Raw genomic sequence first — 23,176 nt, 5'->3', positions numbered from 1 at the left:
AATATTTTTCCTCTGATATGAAAACATGCCTTAAAGGAACATTATCAAGACATATTGTAAGAGTGAATATGAACAACAGTATTCAGACAGAATAGACAGAAGACTAGAGAGTAGAAACAGTATAGTATGATGTTCCTCCCACAAAATATTTTCAAAATCTTTAACAATGAATCCGAGAGATAATTCGCCTGCCTGTCATGCCTGAAAATTGTTGTTGTAATTCAACAAAATTTCACTGTGATGAGGAGATAGAATGCCAAGTAATTCTTTCTTCCTTTCACATCCCTGTAACAATTTCACTCAGCAATTTAGAGCACTGGGTTTCTTTTGTAAAAATATATTTATCTGAAAATAAATTGTCTGGGATTCTTATTTCAGAGATTCAGATATTTTCTGCTCTAATCTTTTTCAGCAAAGTATTACAGTAAGCTGCTGTTGTGTATTTATTATCCCATGTAAAGCCAAATACACACAACGTTTCAATTACCTCCCTAGTGTAGCCTACACGTTCCCATTTATGTTGCAGAAAAAATCTTACATGACCCATTTTCCACTCAAGGCTATTTCTGCAAGCATGTGATTTGGCAGTTAAGAGGATGCAAGGCATGCAGAATGATCAAAGTTATATTTGTGTATTTCCCAAAACAAGTGTTATTTCTAAGTGTGTATGGGGAGGAGTTTTTGGGTTATCTATTTGTGTGCATCATTATTACATATTGTCTCAAGAGTAGGGTTGCAAAACTACTGGTAATCTTCAGTCATTTTTGTAATTTACAGAAAATCTATGGCAATCTATTGTAACTTTGGTAATTTATACCTGAATAACTTTTAAAAAAAGAATGTATTCATATATAGTATAATTTTTGTATGTATCTGAGTCAATATTATCCACAGGTTTATAGTAGATAACCCATATGGTTCAACAGAAAATAGCCTTGTTAATGAAAAATGCATCTAAATCCACATTGGCATTATTTTCAATGAACTCTGCAACTCTTCCAACTAATGACTTTTTCACAACTGCCACCAGTTTTATGCCAACATATTTACAATAAATGCATATTGACATAGTTAAATAAGAGTGCCAAAAATAATATAAAGGATATTTCATGCTGAAACCCTCACAAACATCAATGGTACACACTAAATGGGTGGTTTATATTTATTATGTTTTACAACTTAGTCATTCTGTTTTTTTTTTTATTTTTATTTTTTAATCATCTTATTTAATTATTTCAGACATTTTACATGTGATAAGGCCACACAGAGAGCCCAAGATAGTTACAGACACCTGTGATAATCTGAAGTACCCAAAAGGACCACTGAGATAAGATAACTCCCAAAGTGACATGCCTAATCAAATACATTTGATCAACATACAATACCACCTGCTAGTTTCTGGGTCAATAGTCCCCAAATGTAATGATGAATGTACTTTTATTCCACATGTAACTTACTCCTCAGTCACAAGTTCACAACAAACATTTCTAAAGGCAACAGGGCCTTTTTTGTTTCCCAAAGCGACCGTGCATGCATGCTCACCTCACTATGCGACCAGCACTGCCTCCAAATTGTCTCCCATGAAACTTTAATGACTGTCTGTGACTGAGCCTGAATAATTGAACAAGGGAAAGACCTTTCCTGGATAATGAATCCCACTGTAACACATTATGTAAATATATAAATAAGAATACAATTAGGTAAAACAAAGAAACATTGGAAAAAGTAGTGGTGGGCTGCAGGAGAGTGGATAAAACTGACACTGGCTTACTATAATTACAATGAGGGCTACTCAGACTTGTGCTCAGGGAATGTCTGGTTCAGGCTTGTAATTACCTTAAAGGTCTCCCTTATTCTCTTCCATGTTCATACCAAGGTCTGTCCTTGTTCTCACTAATTGTGTTCCATCTTCTTCTTGTACTGCATAACATGAGAAACAAACTATAGAAAACTGTCACTTCTGCTGAAATGTCAGCAGGCTCGCAGTCTCATGGCTCATTCAAAGCCAGTCAGTCATTAGGTTATAGACCTGTACTAGATGATAAGTATGAAGGGCTCAGACACGGGAACCTGTCTCTGAGTACAAATTAAGCCATGCATTCCAGTAAATCTAAATCTGTCATCTTCACTTCCCTTCCGTCTGGGACACTGTGATCAAATTACCTTTAATGCGTTACAGCACTCTCTACAAGTTATTTACCTTGGTACCGGTCCTCTTTCTGAAGGCTCATACTCTTCGGTCCTCACAACCGAGAGAGCAACGGGAAGAACGTCATTACGGACTTTGTGTACCAGTGTGCAGCACTTGGAGAAAAACAATCTCTCCAAGTTAACCTTCCTTCATTTAAATGTGAAGCCATGCAGAGGAAGTGACCAAAAGAATGTGGCCTTGGGGCAGCTGAGACCCGAGTCTAAGTAGACCAATTCAGGCCCCCTGTTTACCTGCACAAATAGTTTAGACTAATTCAGAGTTTCATTCTGGCATGTAGCTTAAGGAGTAGTTCAGGATGTTTGAACTTATTAGATGGTTCCTTGCCCTGAAAGTACGCAGTCTGTGCCAAAATAACTGAACCATGGATTAGATTTTCTTTAAAACCACAAACTAACCATCAATGGAAGTGATAGGGCATGTGCAGTGTCTATAGAAATCTACACCCATTGAACTTTTAATTTTGCTGCCTTAAAACATCTAAAACGGGATTAAATGATCTAGATTTTCCCTACAGATCTACCACATTTTCAGTGACTCGGGTCTTCCTATAACTTTCTTGGATTTGCTCCTTTCATATTTATTTTGATCCTGACAAACCGGTCCCTGCCCATGACAAGCATACCCATAACATGATGCGGCCACAATACTTGAAAATACAAAAATGGAACAGCTCAACTTCTGAAAACCTAACACTGGGATAGGGCTTTATTTTTCTGCAGGACAATTACAAAAAAGAAAATGCATGAGACAGAATGATGTCCAAGAGGTGTTGTGTTCCTAGCACACAAGGCCGCTGAAGGGAGGACGGCTCATAATGGCTGGAATTGAGCAAATGGAATGGCATCAAACAGATGGAAACCATGTCATTCCACTCCAGCCATTACCACGAGCCCCTCAATTAAGGTGCCACCAACCAGTGGTGGAAAAAGTACCCAATTGTCATAGTTCACTAAATGTAAAGAGAACTTCATAGAAAATGACAAAAACTCAGCCAGTAAAATATTACTTGATTTAAAGTCTAAAAGGATTTGGTTTTAAATAGTACTTAAGTGCCTCTTGGTAGGCAGTCATTGTAAATAAGAATTTGATCCTAATTGACTTGCCTAATCAAAAGGTTAAATAAAAAAGAAAGTTAAAATGTCAGTTAAAATTCCATTTAATAAGCAAACGCCACCATTCTCGTTTTTAAAATGTATGGGTAGCCAGGGGCGCACGTCGACATTTACAAACAAAGCATATGTTTAGTGAGTCCGCCAGATCAGAGGCATTAGGGAGGTTCTCTTGATAAGTGCGTGATTTGGGCTATTTTCCTGTCCTGCAAAGCATTCAAAATGTAACAAGTACTTCTGGTTGTCAGAGTAAAAAGCACATATTTTCTTCAGGAATGTAGTGAAGTAAAAGTTGACCCCCTAAAATGGCTACAGTTTAAATATTACTGTCCAACAATCTCCAACCATATTGAAGCCTGAGAAATTGACAAAAACAATGGCTGTTGCCCTAAGAGTTGTGCAAAGTTGGTAGAATCTTAATGCAAATGACTCACAGCTGAAATGGCTGCAGAAGGTGTGTTCACCAAGAATAAACTATTCCAATTATGATATTTCAGTGTTTATTTGGAACATTCTATAACTTTCCTTCACTTTGAAAATGTAGGTAGGTTATGTAGATCTGTAGGGGGAAAAAATGTAATCCCTTTATAGATTTAACAGAACATTTTTTTTTTTAAAGTTAGAAAGCCTGCACCTCCTATAGACACTAAGCAAATCACCTAAAATCAACTCTATAGGTCGGTTAGCTGTAACCTAAGTGCATGTAAATAAAATTTAAAAAACTATCACTTCCGTTGATTGTTCTCGTGGTGGCTAAAGTCAGCAGAAGTTGTCGTGGCCGTTTAAAGAACCAAACCATGGATTAGTTTCCCCTGGCCATATAGACTACTTTCAGGGTGAAGAACCATCTAACATAAAGTGGAAAAATCCTGAACTACTCCAGTAATTGCCCTAGTGATCCTCCATCTCTGGAATTGTCAAAAGGGATATCAGTTTAATTTTCAAACTGTGTGGATTTAGAAAGCGCTTCCAATGATGGAGTCATGAATGGACAATCTTTAGTTCAAAATAGTTTGAAAATAATTTAAAAAATGGGAGAAACTGAACATCAAGACCACCTTCCATAGAGAACGTTTCAAATCCTCCATTGTCAAAACATGGACAATCTTAATCAAAATAGTGCGAGCATGCCATCTGCTGTTATGTCAGAACATTTGAAATTGCAAGTCATATTACAAAAAAGAAAGCTGGTTGAGTTGAGTCTTATTCAAGAAACAGCTCTTTATTTTAAACAATAAAACATGTAATCAAATGGATCAAAGCTAAAATTGACTGACAAATACAATTGAAAACATTGAAAATATTTCCAACGTTGAAAAATAGACAATGATTAGTACAATTAGTTAAAACATTTACTGTTGTTTGCATACATCAGATTGCTTTGGTGACAGAGGCCAAAATTCGTCCTTTTTATCCACACTTGCGCTTGCATCTGAAAAGATAAGACCAAATCAGCCAAAACAATACTAAATAAAAAACAATGCAGAAACAAAGCAAACCTGGTATAGGTTAAAATACCAAAGATATAGCGTTAACGTTAGTAACAGTGATGAAGTGTTATCACAATTTTGTTACCAACCCCTATACCACACTCCATTACACCAGTATGTGACAAGTGACATTAACAGCCAGATGAGGTGTTTGTGCTCCAATTAGCAATAACACTTATCCCAAACACACAGATTACACCAATTACCCTCTTCTGCACATCCAGCAGCCTCAATTTCTGATATGGGAATACCTGCAACCTCTGGTAAAACATGTCATTTCATTAAGGCCAACGGCTGTTGGGTGACTGGATACAAACTGAAATTATAAGGTAAAGTCAAGTAAATTTAACCGTAGTTACCTTGAATGGTTCCAAGGTTGGAGTTATCAAAAAACTGCTTGGGACAGTTGATCGACATGGATTCAGAGCCTGAACGGACATCGAAGAACTTGCTCTTGGGAGAGTCGAGGAACTTCTTGGGAGAGTCAATTAACTTCTTGGGAGAGTTGAGGAACCTCTTGGGAGAGTTGAGGAACTGCTCAGAATTCATGGGAAGGCGGTGTTTTGTAGGAGTACATGGAGACAGAGGCTTGTCTACTACGTCCCTCTTCTTCTCCTTTAGCTTAATTGCTCTAGCCTTCCACTTTGTGATCTCTCCTTGCTGAGTGGACACAAGGCTGTTAAAACAGAGACAAAACAGCAGAGGTCAGTGATATGAGCTCACAAGAAACATCAAAGCATTACATTAATCTTACAGATCCATCTTCACCTCTCCAATTCTGAAATTTTGCTCTGTAGCCTTTTCAGTTCCTCCTCAAGTTTGTTCTTTTCAAGAAGAATGTTGCTTTGGACTGTGCGTCCTCTGGCGGTTATCAGTCTGGCATGCAGATCCTGTCCCTCATTGACTGCAATAGAATTAAACATCTCAAATTAGGGCTCATCTAAATATTAACTTGCTGTTTTGGGGTCATCTCAAATTCTATGAATAGATTTACATGACTGTTCTCCCTCCTGTTGTGATCTTCTCAGAGTCTCCTTCAACGTCCTCAGAGCGTCCTCCTTGTGGTTCAGGACCGTCGTCATCCTCAGTAACCTGAGGGGAACAAATGCAGAACGTCCTAAACATGCAATTTTTCCAATGACTCCGGGAGAGATACTCAAATTCAACAGTGGTACAAATCAGACAAAGAAAGAATACACATTTCTATGACATAGGAGGGCATGATTAAATAAATTAGACCCTACTCTTCTTGGTGTTTAGAGGACGATGCAGTCATCTCCAACTCCATTTTCAAAACTTTAGCCTTCAGCTCTTCATGCTGAAGAGCACTAGGTGATGCTCTGCTCTTAGCCAGAACCTATACACCAAAAATAAAACAACTTTATACAGTATTGAACACATCCCACATAAAATACAAATAAAAGCTCAGGGGTGAAATTCCACCTTGCGCCAAACCTTACTTCCGTCTCTCGGAGTTTCTCTTTTAGGACTTGAATGGAGCCCTCCCTGTCCTTGACTTGTGCACAAGCATCCTGAAGCTCAGTTTGTAGTAGCTGGGTGGCTCGTTTGTGGTTTGAGACACTATGAGCAGCTTTGATCTGGTCCTCTTCCAGCTGATCAACTCTCATCTGCATTTCCTGCAAACACAAAACATACCTGTTGTAAACTAATCATAGGTTCAATTAGAAAAATGGAAATCACCCATGAGATTTAACTAGTTTTCAAATGGTACCTTGATTTCTCCATCCAACTGCTGACGTTTCAGGGTAAGTTGCTGGTTGTCCCTCAGCAGGTCAGCTTCAGTCTTGACGGAGGCTCGCTCCAGTATCTGCAGTAGAGTAGAGGTCTTACTCCTCTCTTCTTTCAGCTGACTGTCAGCCTGTGCTCGGACCACGCCTAGCTCTTTGAGCAAACCACAGCGCTCATCTCGCAATCCCTGCAAGGCAAGAGGAAAAACCATTCAGACAAACCATGATCAACCTCAGCGATACAATTGTCATTCTGTATGTGGTAACTAAGACTGGAGATTATTGATGGGGTTAACTACCTGGAGAGCCAGTGTGTTGGCCTGTGCCAAAGCAGAGCGCCGGGCCAGCTCTCGCTCCAGGAAATTCTCCACTGCTGCTGAGTCCGGTGAGTGGACCATGCATAGAGCATTCAGCTCCTCGTTGCTCCTCTCTCGCGCCCTCAGCTCCTCTGACACTGCTGCTGGGTGAGCGGCCAGGCTCTCCTCAAGCTTCTTCAAAACACTGTTCATTTTCTTAGAACATGATACAAGATGATTAGTTTCACAACATACAGTATAAAGATATATTTTCTGTTACATTTTACAGACAAAACCCAACTATGCAGTAATGTGAGGCCCACCCACCTGGAGGTAACCTTCTCTCCTGTCCAACAGCTCTGACAGTCTCTCGTCCCAGACTCCAAGGAGGTCATTCTCAACCACCTTGACTGAGTGACTGGGTGCCTGGGCTCTACAGAGGAGCAGGTCCTGGAGTCTCCTCTCCTCAAATACAGCCAAGTCATTCTGAACCAGGGCTTCAATGTGGGTTTTGTAATCCTTGGCACACAGCTTAAGCAGCACCTAAAATGATTTCACTCAATTTAGCAAAAATGGTTAACTATTGCAGTTACACTTTAAATAGCAACTATGACAAAGATGTGATTATTCGTACCTTTGTATCCCACACGGTGTTAGTGATCTGGACAGTAGATCTATTGATATTGCTATACATCTTTTGTGTGGGCTTTGGAAGAAGGGGCAACAGTTTCAGTATCATGACTTCTTCAACTTGTGTGACATCAACCAAGGGCCCATGTCCAGGCTTAGAAGCACCATTGATAACAAGCTGGAGCCTCACCAGTGACACCTGCAATGGGATAGAATAACTGCTTTTATTATGCTGCCATCAAATTAAGAACTTGTAAAGATTATGAAATATACACTGAACAAAAATATAAAAACGCAAAGGGTTGGTTCCATGTTCCAGATGCACAAAAAACATATATTTCATGCACAAATTTGTTTACGTTCCTGCTAATGAGCATTTCTTCTTTGCCAAGATAATCCAACCATCTGATAGGTGTGGCATATCAAGAAGCTAATGAAACAGCATGATCAATACACAGGTGCACCTAGTGCTGGGGACAATAAAAGGCCACTAAAATGTGCAGTTTTGTCACACAACGCCACAGATGAGGGAGCGTGCAATTGGCATGCTGACTACAGTAATGTCCCACCAGAGTAGTTACCAGAGAATTTGAATGTTAATTTCTCTACCATAAGCTGCCTCCGTCTTTTCTGAGAAATTGCCAATATGTCCAGCCGGCCTCACAACCGCAGACCATGTGTATGGCGTCGTGTGGGCAAGCAGTTTGCGGATGTCAAATTTGTGAACAGACACAGTGCCCCATGGTGGTGGGTTGATGGTATGGGCAAGCATAAGCTACAGATAACAAACACAATTGCATTATGTCAATGGCATTTTGAATGCACAGAGATACCATGATGAGATCCTGAGGCCCATTGTCGTGCCATTCATCCACCGTCATCACCTCATGTTTCAGCATGATAACACACGGCCCCATGTCGCAAGGATCTGTACACAATTCCTGGAAGCTGAAAATGTCCCAGTTATTTCCTGGCCTGCATACTCACCAGACATGTCATCCATTGAGCATGTTTGGGATGTTCTGGATCGACATGTACGACAGCGTGTTCCAGTCAATATTCAGCAACTTCACACAGCCATTGAAGAGGAGTAGGACAACATTCCACAGGCCACAATCAAAAGCCTTATCAACTCTTTGTGAAGGAGATGTGTCGCGCTGCATTGAGGCAAATAGTGGTCACACCAGACACTGACTGGTTCTCTGATCTCCGATTTTTTAAAAAGGTTTTTGTGACCAACAGATGCATATCTGTATTCCAAGTTATGTGAAATCCATAGATTAGAGCTTAATTTATTTAAACTGACTGATTCCCTTATGTGAACTGCAACTCAGTGAAATCTTTGAAATTGTTGCATTTATATTTTTTGTTCAGTATAAAATCAAGTTCCAGCCCACCTGGAGCTTCTGCATTGAACCTTCCAGTCTGGAACACAGTCCCTCTCCTGCCCTGGTGGTACAACAGCTGGTGCTCTGCTCCAGGTTATTGATCTGCTCTGTCAATATGGAGATGGTTGCGTTCGCGTCACTAAGCATCTGGAATGGGGGGGAATAATTTGAAAAATGCCACAGCAATTTCAGACAGAGCAGAAGGAATTACTTGTTATGCAATACAATGAAAAACAAACCTTGCGTGAGGTGTCTGCTTCGACTTCGAAGTGAAACTGTCCTTCTTTGAAACTTTTACATTCCTCCTCCAGCTGCTTCATCTGAGGGAAATAAAAAGTAAACATTTAAAACCATTTTAGCCAAAAACCACATGTACCAAACCCTCATTCAAGCTTTCATTCTCCGAGATCAGAACAGTCATACAGACTCTCACCATGTCTATACTGTACTCAAGGTTGTTCTTCAGATAGTTAATGAAAGCTGGAAGGAGCCATCTTTGAAAGACAGGATCGTTTCTGTTTGCTGAGTTTATATAGTTTAACTACGACGCACTTGTTGTTTAAGTTTGTCCTCGTGTTGTTCGCGCTCAGCCTGCTGTTGTGAGTTCAGACGTTGCTGCTGTTCTAATGTCCTCTGGACTTGTATGACCTGGGGCGAGATTATGCTTTTAAAAATTATTTCTATAAAAATACACATTTTAAAACTAATACAGGCCTATAAATAATTCTGACTCACCATCTCCATATTTTCCTGCAGGTCTCCCTGAATCTGGGCCCTCTCATCTCTCATGTGTGTGCCTTCTTCCTCTAGCTGCTGCATCTGAACAAAATGTGACAAAACAGTAAACATGCAACTATGAGACACCATCACCTGGATGAGTAGAGGCTTTTACTGACTTGGGCTGTTTTGTTCCTTTGAAGGACTGGTTCAAAGAAATCACATTCATGGGTCAAATAAATGATGTTTATTTCTTGAGAATGATTTGAGAATTTAAGTTACTCACCATCTCCACTTTGTCCTCCAGGTCTCTCTTGAGCTGGTTCCTCTCCTCTCGGATTCCCTCCAGTATCTCCTGGAGCTGGTCTCTCTCTCCAGTCAGTGAGGTCACAGTAGAGCGCAGCTTCTCCAACTCCTCTGCATGATTCTGAGAGCTGTCTGTCTTCTCAGACAGGAGACTCTCTCTCTCAGCTCGCACAGACTCAAGCGCCTCATTCAGCTGCTTAGCCTTTATCAGGGGGGGGAAACAGGTGAAATGTTTCATCAATATGCATGTGATCTGAAGAGGCTACATGTCAAAAAGGAAAAAGGCTATTAACCTGCTGTTCTAGAAGAGACTCCTTCTGTAAACTTTGGCTCTCAAGGTCAGAGTTCACTTGTCTCTGTTGTCTGAGCTCCTCTTGGATGGAATGGAGAAGTCCCTGAGTCTCTGCAGCCTAGAATAAAGCTAAAGTGTTAGACTTGGAGCACACTTCAAAGTCAGATGATTGGTTAACTGGAAAACATTTGGCTATGGCCTCACCATCTCCAGATGTTCCTGCAGGTCACCCTTCAACTGACACTGCTCCTGTGTCATGGTTTCCAGTTCCTCTCCTAGCTGCTGTAGCTGTACAAAAGTTAAGCACAAATGAAACTTATCCAGTGCTTCAACAATATTCTAACAGCACCATATAAAATCATAGACAGAGACTAACTTGTTGCTTAAGTTGAGCTTCTTGATGTTCCCTCTCAGTCTGTTGCTCTGAGTTCAGATGCTGCTGCTGTTTCAACTCCTCCTGGACTTTGATGGACTGGTTTGAAGATAACATATTCATGGGTCAAATAAGTAATAAAATCATCAATTGTGATTGTAGAATTTAAGTCAAGACTTACCATCTCCACATTGTCCTCCAGGTCTCTCTTGAGCTGGTTCCTCTCCTCTCTGACTCCCTCCAGTATCTCCTGGAGCTGGTCTCTCTCTCCAGTCAGTGAGGTCACAGTAGAGCGCAGCTTCTCCAACTCCTCTGCATGATTCTGAGAGCTGTCTGTCTTCTCAGACAGGAGACGCTCTCTCTCTGCTCGCACAGACTCAAGCTCCTCATTCAGCTGCATCATCTGAAGAGTAGGTTAGCATTCATATTAGAATCTACACTTCGATTGATGTGACAATGAATTCTGTTGTGCAAGTAAAAGCACATTTTACCTGACTTTGCAGCTCTAGATTTGCAGTCGCCATAGGTTTCATATTTTCAAGTGCCTCCCGTAGTTCCTCCTGGTTTTGAACCTGAAAAAAATATAAAACGTAAACTTGTAATATAAAAAGCTTCTGATTGCAATTAGTGTGAGCATTGTCTAAACATTGTGTAATCCATCATTCACCATCTTCACTTTGTCCTCCAGGTCTCTCTTGAGCTGGTTCCTCTCCTCTCGGATTCCCTCCAGTATCTCCTGGAGCTGGTCTCTCTCTCCAGTCAGTGAGGTCACAGTAGAGCGCAGCTTCTCCAACTCCTCTGCATGATTCTGAGAGCTGTCTGTCTTCTCAGACAGGAGACTCTCTCTTTCAGCTCGCACAGACTCAAGCTCCTCATTCAGCTGCTTAGCCTTTATCAGGGGGGGAAACAGGTGAAATGTTTCATCAATATGCATGTGATCTGAAGAGGCTACATGTCAAAAAGGAAAAAGGCTATTAACCTGCTGTTCTAGAAGAGACTCCTTCTGTAAACTTTGGCTCTCAAGGTCAGAGTTCACTTGTCTCTGTTGTCTGAGCTCCTCTTGGATGGAATGGAGAAGTCCCTGAGTCTCTGCAGCCTAGAATAAAGCTAAAGTGTTAGACTTGGAGCACAGTTCAAAGTCAGAGGATTGGTTAACTGGAAAACGTTTGGCTATGGCCTCACCATCTCCAGATGTTCCTGCAGGTCACCCTTCAACTGACACCGCTCCTGTGTCATGGTTTCCAGTTCCTCTCCTAGCTGCTGTAGCTGTACAAAAGTTAAACATTTAAATACAAATGAACTTATCCAGTGTTTCAACAATATTCTAACATCACCATATAAAATCATAGACAGACTAACTTGCTGCTGAAGTTGAGCTTCTTGATGTTCCCTCTCAGTCTGTTGCTCTGAGTTCAGATGTTGCTGATGTTTAGGTTCTGTATGTACTTGTATGATCTAGGGGAACGCATATTCATTTTACATCCCCACTCACGGCTTGATGAGTCAATCTACACCCCAAAAATGGCCTTCCTAAGGGTAAAACAGTTACGACTCACCATCTCCACTTTGTCCTCCAGGTCTCTCTTGAGCTGGTTCCTCTCCTCTCGGATTCCCTCCAGTATCTCCTGGAGCTGGTCTCTCTCTTCAGTCAGTGAGGTCACAGTAGAGAGCAGCATCTCCAACTCCCCTGCATGATTCTGAGAGCCATCTGTCGTCTCAGACAGGAGACGCTCGCTCTCAGCTCGCACAGACTTTAGCTCCTCATTCAACTGCCTTATCTTTGTGATTGGTTTTGGAGATAAAAAATATATTCAACCTACACATTGGTTGCATTTAGGTAGTACATCGTGGCGACAACTGACTAAGAACCTCACCTGGTTTTGCAGCTCTCCTAGACAGGACGTATTCTCTGGAACATTTATGTTGTTCAATCTTGTCTCAACATCTGCATTCTGAGTCTGAAGTCGTTGGATTTTCCCCTGTAGCGATTTGATCTTCTCTTGAGCCTCCCTTAGTTCCTCTTGATTCTCAATCAACTAAAACAATGGTTAAAAAATGAATTGCATTTACATGCACACATTTCATATAAGTAGAGTAAGAGCAGATTACTGATTAAAATCTTTGTGCAACAAGCACATTTCAATCTCACGTCTCTTATGAATAACGCAGTGTATAATATTTCCTCACCATGTCTACATTGTCCTGAAGGTCAGTCTTCAGCTGGCTCCGCTCCTCTTTAACAGCTTCCAGTCGCTCCTCTAACTCCTTCACTGCCTCTAGTTGCATCTATCGGCAACAATGTAAAGCAATAATTAATAAACAAATACAGTTGAACCATGGTGTTCGGCATCACCTGAATATACAGTGTACAAAACATTAAGAACATCTTCCTAATATTGAGTTAATCACCCACTGCGCTTTGGGCCCTCAGAACAGCCTCAATTCGTTGGGGCATGGACTCTACAAAGTATCAAAAGCATTCCATAGGGATGCTGGCCCATGTTGACTCCAATGCTTCCCACAGATGTGTCAAGTTGGCTGGATGTCCTTTAGGTGGTGGACCATTCTTGACACGGAAAACTGTGCTTGAAAAAACCTGCAGCGTTGTAGTTCTTAAATAATTTGTCATGCCATTCACCCTCAATGGCACACATACACAATCTTTGTTTCAAGGCTTAAAAATCCTTCTTTAACCAGTCTCCTCCCCTTTATCTACACAGATTGAAGTGGACTTAACAAGTGACATCAATAAGGGGTCATGGACTAACCAGGTGAAAGCTATGTCATAAAAAGAGGTGTTCTTAATGTTTTGTGCACTCAGTGTATAAACAATGACTTACCTGCAAACGTAGGTCAGTCTCCTGATGTTCTCTATGGGGCTGGTGTGCTGAGTTCAGATGTTGCTGTCGGACAAATACATGTATTCTGTCAAATCACATGGATACACAAAATAGGATAAAAGCAGAAAATATGGATTTCAATAGATATGCAAGTAACTCAGACTCACCATCTCTACATTGTCCTCCAGGTCTCTCTTGAGCTGGTTCCTCTCCTCTCTGACTCCCTCCAGTATCTCCTGGAGCTGGTCTCTCTCTCCAGTCAGTGAGGTCACAGTAGAGAGCAGCTTCTCCAACTCCTCTGCATGATTCGGAAGGCTATTGGTCTTCTCAAACAGGAGACGTTCTCTCTCAGTTCGCACAGACTCAAGCTCCTCATTCAGCTGCTTCATCTGAAGAGTAGGTTAGCATTCATTTTAGAATCTACACTTCGATTGATGTGACAATGAATTCTGTTGTGCAAGTAAAAGCACATTTTTACCTGACTTTGCAGCTCCTCTAGATTTGCAGTCTCTGTAGGTTTCATATTTTCCTCTTGATGGTATATCTTTTCAAGTGCCACTCGTAGTTCCTCCTGATTTTCAATCATCTGCAAAAATATAAAACGTAAACTTGTAATACAAAAAGCTTCCAATTGCAATTAGTGTGTGTATTTTCAAAATAGTGTATTTAAATCGATCAATCACCCACCATGTCCACATTCTCCTCCAGGTCTCTCTTGAGCTGGTTCCTCTCCTCCCGGATTCCCTCCAGTATCTCCTGGAACTGGTCTCTCTCTTCAGTCAGTGAGGTCACAGTAGAGCGCAGCTTCTCCAACTCCTCTGCATGATTCTGAGAGCTGTCTGTATTCTCAAACAGGAGACGCTCTCGCTCAGCTTGCCCAGACTCAAGTGCATCACTCAGCTGCCTCATCTTTGAGGAGAAAGAAAGGTAAGATCTAATTGTTTTATTACAAAACAACTGAGGAAACATACTACTAAAATGAAAGTCAAATAAACTAACCTGCTGTTCTAGAAGAGACTCCTTCAGTAAACTTTGGCTCTCAAGTTCAGAGTTCACTTGTTTCTGTTGTCTGAGCTCCTCTTGGATGGAATGGAGAAGTCCCTGAGTCTCTGCAGTCTATAGAGGAGAGAGTAATATCACATTAATATAACTGGCACTTCCATGTTTTTGTTTACAGTTAGCTACACCATCAAAGTGCAGTGGTTGGATGAACAAAAACACAGACATGGCCTCACCATTTCCATATTTTGCTGCAAGTCACTGTTCAACTGGCTCCTTTCCTCTGTCATGGTCTCCAATGCAGCTCGTAGTTCCTGTATCTGTGCAAATGAGAAAGATAACAATTTAAATCTTCCATTTAAAAATGATCCCAGGCCATAACTTGTATAAAGACACTGACTTGTAGCTGATGTTGATCATCTTGTTGGGCACATGACTGCTGTTCTGAGTTCAGATGCTGTTGCCGTTTTAGTTCTGCCTGGACCTGTATCACCTCCTCACTCAGCTGCCTTATCTGAAGTACAAATCAATCAAATAAATTGTAAATACCTACTGTAAGGAGACAACTGAAATGTGTCGTTTTGAGAGGCACTGCACCTGATCTTGGTGTTCCTGGGATAAATTGTCATATTTTTCCTTGGATGATTCACTGTCAGCAAGCTTCTCCTCCAACTCTTTCATGACTTGTTGCATCCCACACAATTGATCTTCAATTGATGCGCGATACTGTTCATTCTCCTTCAGCTAAATAAAAAAATACATTGTTGGCGGACAGCCTTACAGAAGATTCAACAAACACATTCAAGATCATGTGATTTAACAAGGACCAAAGACCAATTTACTCTCAAGCTGGACTCTTCCACAGTAGTCAGAAGCTGACTGTTCTCCAGAGAGGAGCGCGCCAAGTCCTTACGGAGAGTCTCCAGTTGCTCAGTGATGTCGGTGCACTGCTGGGTTAGGTCGTTTTCCCTCAACTCTGCTTTGCTCAGATCACCTTGAAGTTTGACTAGCTGCTCCTGGGAGCTCTGGACATGTTCTCTGAATTGATGAGCTTCCTCCTCACTGCAGGCCTTAGCAGACACCAGCATGTCTCTCTCTTTTTGGACTGCACAGAGGTCCTCCGTGAGATCACATACCTGAACAGCCAGAGGACATTAATTAAAAGATAGGACTTTAAAAAAATACAAGTCTCTGTTCTACGTCAGGGATCATAAAACAATTTTTTTCTTGGGCGGATGGTCAGGGGGCGAGAACATAATTTGTAGACTACAAATTGACCGCAAGAAGCCCAAAACAATCATTTAAAACATTGATTACATACATCTCTCTACTATGTGTGGGAATACATTGGAACAGAATTCCAAAATTAAAATCAGTTGAACATGATTTGCTGGTGTTTTTATTATATATATATATTTATAAATAAAAATTACAATACTTGAGCGGCCAAATTATAAACATTTGGGGAACTGTTCTACATCGTATCAAACAGGTTCACCTGCTTCATAAAACTGTTGACTTTATCTGGAAAATCCTGCAGTGCACTCAAATCCTCGATCTTAGCTTGTAGGGTTCGCTCATCTTCATGAGACTTCTCCAGCTCTTTCTTCAGGTCAGCAACTGTTTTCTCAAGTTCAATGCTGTCTATAAGATCTAAGCAAAAAGAGGACACCCCATGTTAGATAGGTCATTCATTAACTACATGGCAAATAAAATGAAAGGCTGGAGAAGAGGAAATACTATACAAAAGACAACCAAGAGTACAAACTTTTGGGAACTTTTCCATCCAGAAGAGTAGTAAGCTTGGTGTTCTCCTCAAAGGCTCCCTGTAACTCCCTCTGAAGGTCAACCTGCATCTTTTTGAAGCTCGATTTTTCTGCCGCCAACTGATGTCGAAGGCCATTCACCTGAGCTTCCATCCTCTCATAGCCAGCAGTTAGTGTGACCTGAAAGCAAGGCCAGAGCATAACGTTAAGGGTAATACAACATGATAATGGTCTATCTATGGAGTGCAGTTTACATTTAAATACAGGCTGCAAACTGACATATTGGCACAGAAGTAGGGGAAACTTACAGCCCTCTCTTTGAGTGATATATTTTCACTGCGCAGGTGGGCCCACTCCTTCTTAGTGTCACGGCTCAACCCCTCAGCATCATCCAGAGAGCGTCGCAGCTGCTTCACTTGTTGGACCAAGTCAACGTCACTCTTAAGAGAAAAGTATGATGGCTATGTTACACCAGGGTGGTGCTGCAACATCAACCATTGTGAACACGTCAAGAACAAATCAATTAGCAAAAATGAATGTACCGATCTTTGTAGTTCCTCTGCCCAGTCGCCTTTCTTTTTCAGCTCCTCGGACATTGCCACCAGATTAGCCTAGGGATGGATCAGATTTGGCAAATCAAACAGCCATGCAACCCAGCACTCATTGACAAAACATCTCGTTAGATGCAGCTTTTTGCTTCTGCCTAAACATTTCATAGTTTTACCTCAAGCTCTTGAGATTTGCGTCCCGAGGCCTCCATGGCCTTCTTTAAGGAGGAAATGTCATTCAGTAGTTCTTTCTGTAGGGTTAATAAAAGCCAATGAGTGCAAAGCTACAAACCAGCAAGGGAGCATTTCAGAAGTGCTAGTCATCTTAATGACTTCTAATAAGTCCCTAAGATACGATATTTATGGGCTTGCAATTGGCTTATACCATACATAGTACATTCCAATTTTAATTACTACATTGAAATAAGTTGGTTATAGAACTTTTGACATCTCTAGGCAATCTACGCAGCAGTCTATAACCTCATATTCTCTTTTGCTCTCTTCTTCCAAAGAATTGAATTCATCCATCTCTTTCTTCTCCTCCATCTCCTGAAGAATTACAGCCTTTTCTTTTTTCAACTTTTCAGTCTGTTCCATTAGGATGTTGAGCTCCTGCTTGAGATAATCACGCTCAGTAGCAACCATTTCCTGTCAACAGACAGCATGGTGAGGTGAGAGTATTCAGAAAAAAAAATATATATATATACATATACTATATAAAAATAGCTATATACCTTCTCAGACACCAACGTCTCACAGAGTTGAATGGTCTCTTCAAATCCCTTTTTCATCTGTAAAAAAAAAAAGATAGTTATACATGTTTTTCATTTAGATTAAAGGATTCAACATTCTGTACAATAAAACAGTGAGAAGGAATTGGTGATCACCAACCTGCTCCTGTGCATCAGCAGGCATTTGAGAATTTTCTAGCTGCTTCTCCAGTTCAGCAACCCTCATCTCGAAAGTAGCCACCTTCTCCATGGCTTCCTGGTTCTGCTGAGTCTCATTGTCCAACTGTGCATCAGCAGGCATTAGTGACTTTTCTTCTAGCTGCTTCTCCAGTTCCACAACCCGCCTCTGAAATGTCTCCACTTCCTCCATGGCCTCCTGCTTCTGCTGAGTCTCATTTTCCAGCTGGAGCTCCAGACAGGACACCTTCTCAGACAATTTGTTCAGTTGGTTTGGAGATAAAAATTCACTAGAAAAGAAGAGAATGTAGGAACATGAGTATGAAGGACAAGCCGTAAGGAATGTGTAAAGATAAAATGGCAATAGTCCATGTTCACCTTTCTGCAAATCCACGCATGGTCAGATTACTCTGGTTCATCTCCATGTCAATGGTAGAATCGAACTCCTCGCCATCTGTGAATACACAAACAGGCAGTTAACCCACTGTTCCTAGGCCGTCATTGAAAATAAGAATGTGTTCTTAACTGACTTGCCTAGTTAAATAAAGGTGAAAAACAAATAATAAAAAGGTGCGCCACAATACACAATTTCTTTTGTGTATTTTACCTCCCCTTCTCCCCAATTTTGATCTTGTCTGAGTACTGCAAGTCCCCAACAGGCTCGGGAGAGGCAAAGGTGGAGTCATGCGTCCTCCGAAACGTCACCCGCGCTCCTTAACACCCGCCAGCCACACCAATGTGTCAGAGGAAACACTATTCAACTGGCGACCTGGGTCAGCTTGCAGGCACCCGGCCCGCCACCACAAGGAGTCACTAGGGCGCGATGAGCCAAGTAAAAACCCACTCACCCCTAACCCAGACGACACTGGGCCAATTGTGCTCCGTTCTATGGAACTCCCAGCCATGGCCGGTAGCACAGCCCGTGAAGGAACCTGGGTCTGTAGTAATGCCTCTATCACGGCGATACATTTCCTTAGAACGCTGCCCCACTCGGGAGGACTGCTACACAATACTGTTGATCTAAAATTCTATAAGAGGAGCAGGAGCTCAAGCAGTAGAACATTTTAGGTGCCGGTACTCCGCTCCATTGAGCCCCTGCTCCATTGAGTCAAGCACTGCGTATGGTAAAATATAGCATACTGTATATAGCAGAGTAAAAGCTATCACTGAGATTGGTATTAAGTATATTTTTCCTATGCGTACTTACCTTCATTCTGCTCTGTCAAGACAGACATATCAGCTTTTCTCTTTTTGAGAAAAGGCTCAGCAAAGCTTAGATCCGACTCTCCAGCATGGTGGAAGGCTGGTGATGGCAGTTTTCCACCCCACGTAACCCTGCGTTTCGGCATCTTTACAAACAGACATGATTAAACATAAAAAATACAATAGGTACTAAAATAAAGGAATAAAGCATTATACTTATCTGCAAGGCACTAAAAGTCTACCTTTTTGATGGTAAAGTTTGACGAAGTGACTAGAAGTTTGGTTAAATTCTTATACCGGTCCTCTTGTTCTCTTTGGAGCTGATCCTTCTCTTGCGAAATCTGGGACAGAGTCTCCTTCGCTGTCGCAGTTGTTTGAGTGACTGATGAGACCTTAAGGCAGTGTACAAAAATAAAAAAGTTGAATTTACAAATACTTGAAGGAGAGCCGGCAACATTTCTAAAGAACCCCAATAGCCGGTACAGGTAGACTTGCCTCAAGAAGTCTGCGCTTGAGTTCTACAATTTCATTTCTGTATCTTCTCAAAAGGGCTCCGTCATCAGAAACCTCTGTGACATGCGGGTCATTCTTCATGTTCTTTGCTGCACTAGCAAACTAGATTGTAGAGATGGGCAGTTGATTAGATAATGTAACATTTGTCTTATATTAAAACATTTAAAAATAAGGATTTAAGATGGAAGTCTGACAAAAAAGTCACCCACTTGGAGAGTGCTAAGTGTTTCTTCCAGAGTAACTGGGGTGATGGTGCAGATGATGACAGTTTTTGCATTTCCACCCAAGGAATTTTGGAGAATGCGGGTGAGTTTACTGTCCCTGTAGTTAGTGAAACCCCTGAATGTATGGATAAAATTACATTAGTGAACATTAAACACATGGCATAAGTTAAGCTAAAAAAAAGTATAAATAACTAACACCTACTTCTGGGTTTCATCAGACAGTTTCTTGATCACTTGACCGAGGGTGAACAGGCTGCGATTTATATTACATCCTTCTTTGAAACGTGTACCTACAATATCAGATGTCAAAAAAATACCAAAAGCAACTGAAATCGACCACCAAATGAAGTCTGTTCAGATTCCGATATTTCACACTGTTGTTACATTAGCACAGGTATCAAACCACTTACCTTCAGCACCTGTTTGACTTGCTCGCTCAGTCCCAGCCAGGTCAACCAAATTCTACATGAAAATAAAGACTGGTAAGAAAAAATACAAAATGGAAGACCCATATCTGAGTTCACAAAACACACGTGACTGTGGCAGCTTACCAAATGGGACACAATAATGGCGCAGTCTGAATTTTCACCAGATGCAGAGTCACCCCTGTCACGACTCTCCAAGATCTAAGAAAAAGCATCAGCATCATCTCCAGCACAGATACCAGAAATGCATTGTCTATTGTGATGTATAACAAAATGTCTCACCATGCGGAAAATTGTGTGCGAACGACTGCTTCGCTGGTTCATTTTTGTCTTTCCATAATGGCGATTCTCTAGCGGATACATTTAACATCAATTAGAATAGTGTCAGTATGTTCTTCAAGCAATACATAGACTATACTTAGTCTAGCATGATGAAATAAGGAAGAGTATTTTACTTTCTCCTTTTCTAATCCACGCAAGGGCTTGCTCGGGAGATGTCACCAGTTCCTCAGTTAGGTCAGCTACATAGACATTTTTCTGCAAAGACAGGCATTTCACCATTTATTCCACAATTCAAAATACCAGGGTTGGAAACATTAGTCCAAAAGTTGCAAAACGTTCTGTTTTGCAACTAAAACAAGAAATTCTATTGGACAAATTAAGGTGGGTTCTAGGTCTCGAAAACCCTTATCTGGAGATTAACTACAATTATGAAGCTGTGTTTTAATGTTTGGAAACGTCAATAATCGTCGCTAGAAACGTATGCTGATATGCCCCTTATCTTTCATATCAGCAAGACACAATCTTTCAAATAAAAAATATGCACCTACTGAATCAGTTTTGCACAGATCCATATGCTGTGTGCCTCCAGTTGACGAAGTATACTTCCTCCTCTGTTACACTTACACAGGTGTTCGGGGCACGCTAGATTGCCAATTAGCACAGGTGACTGCCTATGCCTTCTGTCAGTCTTCTGTAAACAAGTGCTGTAACATGGAGATATGGCCATGTGGGAACACTAACCATAAAAAAATGGTGTGTAGTAATTTAACCTTTTTTTTGCTGATATGAAAGATATGTTCCTCATGTTTTCAAAACTGTACCGCAAGTGACGCATTTTGACATTCAGAAAGAGCGTTGGGACTCTTAACAAAAGTCCCTCGTCCAGAAGATACTGACGTCAATAGGCGCTAAAAGGTAGTTAGCGTCTATGAATGGGATATGTAGGTCCATCCCTGTTTCGTTCACTTTGAGAAACATCTTTCACAAGAATTAGTGTAATGAAAACACCCCAGTCATATCTTTATTATCGTCTAAAAGTTATATTGTCTTACAATATATCCATCAAACTTACATTGTTTCCCTCTCGGATCTCTAGAGGTTTCCTTTTCCAACTGTCACAGAGCAAATCTGTCACTGTTTCATTGTAGATCTCCAAGTATGACACCCTCAGGAGGAACTCCTTTTTTGGACACTAAAGTAAAAATGAAAGCAAACCACTTATAACACTAAACACCTGCATATTATATAAAATAAACAATTTACTACTACTCACATTTTTTATCGTATGGAAGACATCCTCCATGGCAAGGGGTATAACTCCTGGAGTAAGAGAACTCCCCATCATAGTGAAAGTCTTTCCAGATGAAGTTTGTCCATAAGCAAATATTGTTCCTGAGAAAATAATGTATGCCACTTAATATATATGTCAACAAACAAGTTCACCCAATAGAGATTTCAAATACAACTATAGTGTTACTAAATAGTGTTCATATAGCCAGCAGCATACCACTGCTGGCTTGCTTCTGAAGCTAAGCAGGGTCGGTCCCTAGATGGGAGACTAGACGCTGCTGGACGTGGTGTTGGAGGGCCAGTAGAGGTACTCTTTCCTCAAGTCAAAATAAATACATCCTAATGCCCCAGGGCAGTGATTGGGGACACTGACTCTGTCCTGACTCTGATCACTAAAGAGCCCATGGCACTTATTGTAAGAGTAGGGGTGTTAACCCCGGTGTCCTGGCTAATATCCCAAGCTGTCCCTCATACCATCACAGTCACCTAATCACCCCCAGCTTACAATTGGCTCATTCATCCTCCTCCTCTCCCCTGTAACTATTCCCCAGGTCGTTGCTGTAAATGAGAATGTGTTCTCAGTCAACTTACCTGGAAAAATAAATAGAGTTATGGTCAAAATACTGTAATCTGAGAAGATAATGTATCCCTCCTTTACCATTATAACCTTCAACAGTGGAGACAACAAGAGGCTTTGCAAGTTCCTGGTACAGCTGCAGAGTTGTTTCTTCAGCACTAAATACACGGTCTGTCAGGGAAACAAATCAGACACAGAAGTGATTGCCTACACGTTCAGACACAGTATGACAGACAGCATTCATCCTCGCCTTTTTGAAAACTCACCAAAGCTGAAGTTCTTGGTAAGATTTCCATCGTCGACCTGATGAATTGTCTTCTTATCCGTTTTCCAATAAAACTTGACTGACTCAGCGCTTTCTGCAGCAGTTTCCTCCCTACGACGAATGTAACGAACGTTAGACAGATATCCGCAGATAAAGCTAGCCAACGTTAACTAGCAAGCTAATTTCTCAAATGTATCAGTTATTATACAATGTAGCTGACATAAACCACAACATTTTCCAACGTTGGCTTTGTTAGCTTACTAGCTAACGTTGAATGAAATAGCCATCTGCCAGAGCTAACCAGCTAGCGAATGTTACGATACCTAACGTTACTCACAATTGCTAGCTTATTCTTTACTAACGTTAGGTAGTAAGCCAGCTAGCTATATTTAAAAAGTTCCGAAAATAGCCTCACCTTTCTATCAGAGGTCGAACCCGTACACAGACTTTGACAGCAGATTCCTCTGCCATTGTATATATAAAAAAAAATAAGTCCCTTTCCCCGGAGGCTAACTAAATACCTTTCACTCGATGAATAACGTTAGCTTTCTGGCTAGATTCAAAAGTTGAGTTTGAAAATGTGCGCACTGTCTTATCCTTTGTTTTCATTGGACGGCGTCATAATTCGGAAGGCTGCATATTACAGGGGTGTGGGTTCCGAGGATAGCGGGCTTTTCATAACGCGCTCACTGTATTAAAATATATATACAAATATTGATAACACTAGTTAAAATATTAAGCTATGAACAAATAAGATTTAAAAAAGATTAGCGTT

The 23,176-nt window shown here is 41.0% G+C and overlaps 1 protein-coding gene across 5 annotated transcripts; it reads right to left on the bottom strand.

The window, feature by feature from the left end:
* Nucleotides 1-4,522: 4,522 nt before the first annotated feature.
* On the bottom strand, nt 4,523-23,015 carry cenpe (centromere protein E). Of its 5 annotated transcripts, none has more exons than XM_042331588.1 (60): nt 22,817-23,013; nt 22,403-22,512; nt 22,218-22,307; nt 21,543-21,661; nt 21,342-21,461; nt 20,443-20,524; nt 20,270-20,337; nt 20,114-20,188; nt 19,973-20,024; nt 19,765-19,852; nt 19,548-19,677; nt 19,321-19,440; nt 19,068-19,217; nt 18,830-18,971; nt 18,001-18,076; nt 17,606-17,912; nt 17,449-17,505; nt 17,195-17,362; nt 16,891-16,965; nt 16,709-16,777; nt 16,475-16,606; nt 16,169-16,346; nt 15,899-16,053; nt 15,243-15,536; nt 14,998-15,144; nt 14,801-14,914; nt 14,637-14,720; nt 14,401-14,517; nt 14,089-14,310; nt 13,880-13,987; nt 13,569-13,790; nt 13,402-13,464; nt 12,749-12,847; nt 12,436-12,597; nt 12,118-12,339; nt 11,921-12,016; nt 11,744-11,827; nt 11,541-11,657; nt 11,229-11,450; nt 11,053-11,133; nt 10,743-10,964; nt 10,565-10,660; nt 10,393-10,476; nt 10,190-10,306; nt 9,877-10,098; nt 9,609-9,686; nt 9,426-9,521; nt 9,113-9,193; nt 8,883-9,020; nt 7,490-7,684; nt 7,183-7,398; nt 6,859-7,071; nt 6,544-6,747; nt 6,272-6,448; nt 6,056-6,168; nt 5,806-5,903; nt 5,580-5,715; nt 5,171-5,487; nt 5,018-5,071; nt 4,523-4,753 (listed from the first exon to the last, which is right to left on the bottom strand). In XM_042331588.1, the coding sequence occupies exons 1-60, from the start codon at nt 22,870-22,872 to the stop codon at nt 4,674-4,676; spliced, it is 8,010 nt and encodes a 2,669-aa protein (XP_042187522.1). In that variant the 5' UTR covers nt 22,873-23,013; the 3' UTR covers nt 4,523-4,673. The 5 variants fall into 5 exon arrangements, with proteins under 5 accessions (XP_042187522.1, XP_042187521.1, XP_042187523.1 ...); XM_042331587.1 differs by having other exon boundaries at nt 9,609-9,692; nt 22,817-23,012; XM_042331589.1 differs by lacking the exon at nt 5,018-5,071 and having other exon boundaries at nt 9,609-9,692; nt 22,817-23,012.
* Between the last annotated feature and the right edge of the window lie 161 nt (nt 23,016-23,176).

Source organism: Oncorhynchus tshawytscha, linkage group LG12, assembly GCF_018296145.1.
Source record: "Oncorhynchus tshawytscha isolate Ot180627B linkage group LG12, Otsh_v2.0, whole genome shotgun sequence".
NCBI lineage: Eukaryota > Metazoa > Chordata > Actinopteri > Salmoniformes > Salmonidae > Oncorhynchus > Oncorhynchus tshawytscha.
Note: the sequence above shows the minus strand (reverse complement) of the source record. Positions and strands in the feature narration are given on the sequence as shown.

Bases quoted from the DNA above. Each gene is read 5' to 3' on its own strand.
- cenpe (XM_042331587.1), bottom strand. From the start codon at position 22,872: ATGGCAGAGGAATCTGCTGTCAAAGTCTGTGTACGGGTTCGACCTCTG. The intron at 15,145-15,242 runs GTAAATTGGTCT...TTTTTTATTTAG, and splicing joins TGGAAGAGTCCAGCTTGAGA to CTGAAGGAGAATGAACAGTA. The intron at 9,522-9,608 runs GTGAGTCAGAAT...ATCTCGCCCCAG, and splicing joins TGCAGGAAAATATGGAGATG to GTCATACAAGTCCAGAGGAC.